This window comes from Rattus rattus, chromosome 6, assembly GCF_011064425.1.
Source record: "Rattus rattus isolate New Zealand chromosome 6, Rrattus_CSIRO_v1, whole genome shotgun sequence".
Lineage (NCBI taxonomy): Eukaryota > Metazoa > Chordata > Mammalia > Rodentia > Muridae > Rattus > Rattus rattus.
In genome coordinates, this window is record NC_046159.1 from 92005563 (window position 1) to 92013411 (window position 7849).

The following is a 7849-nucleotide window of genomic DNA, read 5'->3' on the forward strand; positions in this document are numbered from 1 at the left end:
CATGTGCCACCACACCCACCTTCTTCCTTGCTCTCTTTTGTGTATTTCTATATGCTTGTGCATGTGTCCATGCTTCTGGGTATGCTTTTCTGGTGAACAAAGTCTGTTCTTTCCACTTTGTTTCTTGAGACAGGGTCTCTCATTGAACCTGGAGCTCACTGATTCCGCTAGAGTGGGTGTCAGGGAACCCTAGGGATCTGTCTGTCTCCATTGCTGGGCAAAAAGATGTGGGCCACTGTGCTTCCCCCGTCTTAGGAGGATGTTGGAGACCTGGCTGCAACTTCTCATGCCTGCATGGCAAGGACTAAGCTATCAATCTAATTCCAGATCTGGAGTTGTTAACGGTTGTGTCCCCAATAGATGCACTCAGGAAAACTGTTTCCTTGTCTCCTTCTACTTTTTGAAGACACCTATATACCATCCACCTTTAATTCCTATAAAGGATTCTTAGCTTCCTCCTATTCATACACAAAAGTTAGCACAGAGAACATGGTTGTCAGCCATCCTGTAGGCGGTTCCCTACAGTCCTGACTCATTCACTGTCTCCCTGTTATGTGGCACCATGGTGGGTGGGTGGGTGGGCTCTATCTTAGTTGATTGAACAAGCAACTGTTCTTCCCCACAGGTGCAGAGTCCGTTGTCTCCAGACTTTACTTGTTGAAGACTCTACTGTGAATCAGCGCATACATATGTTTTGTCATTTGTTGATAAGAGAATTTTACGGGAAAACCTCAGATGCTAAAACAACAAAAGGGTGAGATGTTGGTAATCTCAACAGCCTTTTCTGCATGCCAAGCATTGAGGTGTGACAATTCCCATAAAGTTGCTGTAGGAGGTATGGCAAAGACTCAGATACCAAAAAATCCATCTCATAGAAAATCTTTACCCTGGTCCTTTTGGCATACAGTAGATAACTGTATATGGAGGCCATGGCCACTTATCTGAGTATGTGGTCCACACCCTCCACAGTTCTAGAAGCAACAGAGAAGGGAAGAATGTTAAGTGTTTATTAAATGTCCTTGTGGGTGTTGAGCAGGAACTGGGGTTGGACTCTTGACACAGGGTTGTAGGCCCCACTGAAGTTGAATAGAGGGGGTATCAGGCAGACCCTGCCTCCAGGAATCCAGTGTCTGCTATGTCTGCGGCACTTGTACTTAGATTTTTTTCAGTGATATAGAAGAAGTTGAAAGGCAGGAGCAAAAAGCCTACAAAGTTCCTAGATGAGGCCATATATGGAGCAGCTTCAGAGTGGGGCCCATGAGAGAAGCCCACTGTCACCCAGGCTACCAAATCCTGTGGGAGAGACAAAGTTTTTAGTGGACAGGAGGTGCTGATTGTATACTCTGGAAAGTCTGGGTCATTTTAAGATGTGTCTACAAACTTTCCCCAGAGAGGCCTAGCCCCATTGAAAAGAGGTTGCCTCATCTTTCATGACCTCTGAACTTGCCCTCCACCAGCAAGCCACACTCCAGGGACAGGTCAAGTGAACGGGTAGTGATAAAACCAGAGGAGGGAAGGGAGAGACTAATCTAGTACCTGATCGTCAATGTTCTCATTGTTCTGAAGGAAATCCTCAAAGACCACAGGGGGATTCCAGGGGTGATTCTGGTTGTAGATGCTGGTGCTGTACCGTTCAGAATCCGAGTATTTGCTCACTGCCAGGGAGTACCTGCAGATTGAGAGCAAGCCAGGTGGTTCTGAGCACTGGAGCTCCAGCTAGGGCTCTCATCCTCAGTGCCACAGATGGGGAAGTTGGTGTTTCCTCACAATGAACAGTTACCTCCTGGGACTTTGCGAGAGTGCCCAAAGGCATCTGAGGGCCAAGAGCCCTGTGAGTATACCCCTTCCCTCCCCGCGTGCATGAGGATGTACAGTCAGACTCACACACGGACTAAGAGCCTCATGAATTGAATCACAGAGAGAGTCACAGGCAGAGAGGAGCTCCCACTGACTCCTGACACTCCCTGCACTCCTCACCGGGCCCAGCTGAAAGCCAAGTCCTCTTGGGTTTCAGGGGTCAGACTCTGCTCAGATGTGGAGTAGATCTTTAAGCGGTAGCTGCGTCGGTATCCCCAGATGTCCTTTTTGGGGCTGCTAAAGAGCAGGAATGAAGGCAGGGTGTGTCCAAAGGAGAAGGTGGCCTGACGCTCCTGGGAATACTGTGTCTTTTCCATTATGTCCTGTACCAGGCGTCTTGGGCTGCTGGAGTTGGTGGTGTTTTTCTGCCTGGTTTGCAGTGTGTGGAAGCTGTTGTTGATGCCTGAAACCATCAGGGGAGAAGGAAGTTCAGAATTAAGCTTAGATTGGAAGCTTTCTCCCTCCATCCTAGATCTCTAACACAGACCATAGCCACATCCAGTGGCCAGCAAGAAGCAGTGCTGGGGGCAGAAGATGAGCCACCAATGTGGGTTGGGGAACTAAATGAATCCCAAACCGCAGAAGCTAGAGGACAGCTCATGGGTCAGTCCTGGTAATTGTGGTAGTTTCAGTGTGACCCAGGCTCTTTTCAAGAGAGCTGTGATATAGCCTGCTTGCTGTAGTTTAACCCCAGAGATGATGCCTGTGTTGTTGAAGGCCTGAGCCTTTCTGCAGCAATATACTCTGAGTCATAAAAACAAATCAGATTTGTGGGCAGCAGATATCCATCTGATCCTGCTGGCCTTGCTCTGTTATTGGCTTTGATGTCAAATGTCAGAGCCAGGATACTACTCTCTGGTGACATTATATATCCAGTACGGACAGGTCTGAAAGGGCTAGACGGTGGCATTTCTTCCCTCCTCCCACTGTACTTCTTTCTCCCCTCCCTCTGTAACCATTGGATTTAGACCCAAGGCAGATACACACCTAAAATTCTGTGTAACACTAGGGTACCATTCACAGCCACTATTTCTCAGATATGCATAATGTTTCCTTTGGGATTGGGGGGGAGACTCAGTGAATCCTTACGATTAACATCAGGGAGTCTCAGCCCTCTCTTGGTGAGGTAATGCTAATGGTGGGAAGCAGCTAAGTGACACAGAGGGTCTGATTTTAAGTCCTACCTGCCACATCCAGATCGACACGGTAATGCACAAGGTGGGTGTGGCTGTGGCCAAGTTGGTGAGTCAGCAGGTGAGTTTCTCCCAGTCCTTCATGGGTATAGATGGTGGTGTGAACGTAACCTGTGGCATGCACCTTGGCTGAGATCATGCCGGAAGAATAGAAGATGAAGTCCCAGATGTAGTCAAAATTGTAGAGTGCTGAAGTTGCCCGTAGCACCAGCTTGTGTCCCATTACATCGGAAAAGAAGTTGATTTTGCCTGCAAAACGGTTAAAGGTGGGCCTAACAGGCATCCCTGTGGGTATCTCAAAGATGCAGAGGGCTCGTGGATAACGGACAGGCCCATCAGTGTCATAGTAGTGGATGACGTCTAGGAAGGTGGCTGTCTCTGGACAGTTGATGCCAGGGGCTAACTCACGAGTCACACTGCCCAGGCCCCAGCCTAGGTCCATGGTCTTGGTCAGTTCTCCTGCAGGTGTTTTTTCTCTATGCACAGCCACAGCATCCTGCACACTGATCTCATAGGCTATATACTCATTCCTGAAGTGTACATTCAATATGTGCAGCCCAGAAGAGGGTCGAAGCTGGAAGGAGAAACTCCAGTCTTTGTAGATCACAGTGTTACCCTCTAGGCTGTATCTGGAACCATTGGCTTGTTCCACGTGGGGGCCAGATTTTCTGAGGGGCATTGGGAATTTCCCACCGGGCTTGTTAAAGATTGGTGGCAGTTCTGTGTTCTTGGGCAGCCGGTTCTTGAGGACCACGGTATCTACTTCTCCGTCTGCATATTTCTGAGCCAGTTCCTCTGGGCTGTTGTACTGCTTCCCATTATACCAGACCTGCACTACTCTCCAGTCCCGGACATCTGTGCTCCCATGATCCACGAGAATCTCCAGGCCTGTGGGCTGCAGCAGGTGTTCTTTTACTATGCGCTGCAAGAGAAACCAGGTGGCCCGATGTCTAGACTCCACACTGTGGGGGGCCACATGGGTGAAGGTCAGACACTGGCCATTGCAGTCCTCCAATGAGAAGCCGGTGGTGTGAAGGAAAAACTCCTGTAAAGGTGTGGTGGCCTCCTTGACTTTGTGGTAGAGAAGGCTTTGCTCTGCTTTGCACATGGGTCTGGATGCCCAGGATCGATGTTTCACAGGCCTAGGGGACAGTTCTCTCATGTAGATGGGCTGTGGCAGAGGCCCTACAGCAAACTCGGTGACATTAGGGTGCTCCTGGGCACTAAAGAAAACGATGACACGGGCTTCCCTCACAGGAGGTTTGGTTCCTTTATTCAGAAACTCTAGGACATCCTTCTTCTTGGGCAGCAGAGTCTCAATGAGGAGCACAGAATTCTTGTCTAAAGCCTGTGTGTCTGATGGCTGCAGATCCAGCTCTGTCCTGCTCATCAGGAAGCTGTGCATGGCCTGGATCTCCTGGGTGCTCAGGTCTGCAAACACCTGGGCCTTGCCGTTCAACATCCAGTTGGGGTTCTCTGCCATGGTCATCTGTAGAACCGACATGATGGCCGTGCAGCCCAGTGCCAAGCTCCTTTGTGCCAACCTCATGGCTCTGGAACTCAGCAGAAGAGAGGAGAGAACTTAGGTATTTCTCCAAGACAGCACTCCTGAGCACCTTGTCTCTAAGCCCTGTCTTTCCCCCGGCTGCGCTTCCTCCCTTACCCAACTGAAGCCAGAGCTGGAGGCTCTGGGTCCTTACTCACAGTTCACAGTGCTGTCCCGGCTCCTGTGTGCATCCACCTAATTACTCCAGGGTATGAAAACCTTTTATACACATTCTTATCTAGGTATCTCCCACAGTTTCCCCCTTTTGGTCTTATAGTACTGAGGAACATTCTTCAGCAGGGTGCACCGTGAGTCACAGCAGCCCAAGGCCTGCTCCTCAAGGGCTAAAAATGGCCTGAGTTCTGGTGGGCCAGAGGGCTGTAGTGATAGCAAAATTCCATTTCTGATTCAACAGATGATCATTTAGAGGGTCACATGCTGAAATTTAGGTTAAATGTTTAAAGTGCAGGAAGGGAGGATGATACAAGAATGTAAGGTCTGTGGAATGGAGAGATAATGAAAAAGCCATGAGGAAAACATTTTATAAGCTTATTGTAAAAATACTACACTACACAGACATACACCAACACAGACACAGACACAGACACACACACACATACAGACACACACAGAGACACTGACACAGACACAGACACTGACACAGACACACATACAGACACTGACACACACACAGACACTGACACAGACACACATACAGACACACACAGAGACACTGACACAGACACACATACAGACACAGACACAGGCACAGGCACACTTAAATGGAATTCCATCACCCAAGATGATATTGATCCCCCCAATGAGCTGTTGACCAACAGCAAGCCCAGGGCCAGGCATGGGAAACTTCCCTTTGAGGTGTTGGTCAGGGGGAAGTCCATGAGACTCCCATGGGAGCATAGGCTATTGGCTTTGCCATTGATTGCGTCTCACAACTGCCCAGTAAGACTCAATAGCTGGAGACATTACATCCTTCAGATAAAAGGCTTGAAGGAATTTAGCCGCATCTGACCTGGAAGCCTCCTACTTAAGGACTGGGTCTTATGCTTTCACAAGGTCAATTCAGACTTCCAAGGAAGAAAAACAATCTATAGTCCTACTCAGCTGAAAAACGTACAAGTGAACAGTGAATGGCCTGGCAAAGGCAACCAGTGTGGTGCATAGTGACACCTATGTTGGGGTGATGGGCAGCCATCTAAATGTATCTAAGGCCCACTCACAAGGTGGGAATTCACGACTGACAATTGTAAATGAAGCCCCCTCCCACCATCTAGAAAGGCAGGGTTGCTCGTGGTACTGACAGACCTAGGCCCTTTTGCCCTGTCTTTTCTTGTACCTGCTAGTGAGGTACAAGGTCCTGCTGTACAGAGAGTTCCTGGGACAGACTGGCTTTGCACATGAGTGTGTTGTTGTTCCTGTCATCAGGCCTTGCTTCTGCACATCCTGACTGGGGTGGTCCTGGGCCCCAGATGAATGTCCCTCCCCAAAGCCTTGTACCTGTCACTGATGTAAGAAGACCCCATCTGACCATTGCTCTCCACTCAAGGCTCTGGGTCTCAAGCAGGAGTTTTACTCATGAGGCCTTGATGAAGTCAAGGCTTACCTCATGGCCTGAGGAAGGGGAAGGACCTCTCAGAGTAGCAGTTCATTGCCGTAGATTCTCCCCATTAGAAATGTTTTACTACCTGAGGACCTAGCTATACCACTCCTGGGCATAAACCCAAAAGATGCTTCAAAATCTAACAAGGACACATTCTCCACTACGTTCATAGCAGCCTTATTTATAATAGCCAGAAGCTGGAAAGAACCCAGATGCCCCTCGACAGAGGAATGGATACAGAAATGTGGTACATCTACAATGGAGTACTACTCAGCTATCAAAAACAATGACTTAATGAAATTCATAGGCAAATGGATGGAACTAGAAAATATCATCCTGAGTGAGGTAACTCAATCACAGAAAAACACACATGGTATTGCACTCACTGAGAAGTGAATATTAGCCCAAAAGCTCAGATTACCCAAGATATAATCCATGGACTACATGAAGCTCAAGAAGAAGGAAGACCAAAGTGTGGATGCTTCAGTCCTTCTTAGAAAGGGAAACAAAAATATTCATAGGAAGAGATATGGAGACAATGTTTGGAGCAGAGAGACTAAAGGGATGACCATTCAGAGCCAGCCTCACCTGGGGATCCAGCCCAAATACATACAGCCACCAAACCCAGACAATATTGCTGATGCCATGAGTGCATGCTGACAGGAGCCTGATAGAGCTGTCCCCTGAGAGGCTCTGCCAGAGCATGACAAATGCAGAGGCGAATGCTCACAGCCAACCATTGAACTGAGAATGGGGTCCCCATTGGAGAATTAGAGAAAGGACTGAAGGAACTGAAGGGGCTTGCAACCCTATAAGAACAACAGTACCAGCCAACCAGAGCTCCCAGGGACTATACCACCAACCAAAGAGTACACATGGACTGACCCATGGCTCCAGCTGCATATGTAGCAGAGGATGGCCTTGTTGGGTACCAATGGAAGGGGAAGCCCTTGGTCCTGCCAAGACTGGACCCCTCCAATGTAGGGGAATGTCAGGGCGAGGAGGTGGGAAGGGGTGGGTGCTTGGATAGGGGAACACCCTCATAGAAGAAGGGGGTGGGGGATGGGATAAGGGGTTTATGGATGGAAAACTGGGAAAGAGGATAATATTTGAAATGTAAGTAAAAAATATCCAATAAAAAAAGAAATGTTTTGTGGAGGATGCTGGTGATAGAGGCACAGAGAGAGGCTCAGGAGCCTCTGGTACTGGGCCAGTTAAAGGCGTCCCAGGTACAAACAGCAGTTCTGATGGGGATGAGGACTTGGGGGAATTTCAATTTAATTTTATTGTTTTTTTTCAAAACAGGGTTTCTCTATGCAGTTTGGGCTGTCCTGGAACTCGCTCTGTAGACCAGGCTGGCCTTCAAACTCAGAGATCTGCCTGCCTCTGCCTCCTGAGGTCTGGGATTAAAGGTGTATGCCACCATGCCTGGCTTTAAAATTCAATTGTAGAATAGAAATTAAGCAAAGGGAAGCCTAGGCACTCCCCAGGGACATGGTGGGGAGCTGGGCAGAGAACCTGTGCATTGTCAACACATTTATGTTTGGAAATGTGTTTCCTTATGTCACATGTCCCACTCAGAAATGTGGAAACACAACTCAGGGTGGAATTTTCTATTGGATTCTTCCCTAAAGA

At 48.5% G+C, this 7849-nt stretch overlaps 1 protein-coding gene across 1 annotated transcript; it reads right to left on the minus strand.

The window, feature by feature from the left end:
* Nucleotides 1–993: 993 nt before the first annotated feature.
* LOC116902841 (amiloride-sensitive amine oxidase [copper-containing]-like) lies at nt 994–4776 on the minus strand. The gene is made up of 5 exons (XM_032905171.1): nt 4755–4776; nt 3042–4603; nt 1978–2260; nt 1537–1669; nt 994–1293 (listed from the first exon to the last, which is right to left on the minus strand). The coding sequence occupies exons 2-5, from the start codon at nt 4597–4599 to the stop codon at nt 1099–1101; spliced, it is 2169 nt and encodes a 722-aa protein (XP_032761062.1). The 5' UTR covers nt 4600–4603; nt 4755–4776; the 3' UTR covers nt 994–1098.
* Between the last annotated feature and the right edge of the window lie 3073 nt (nt 4777–7849).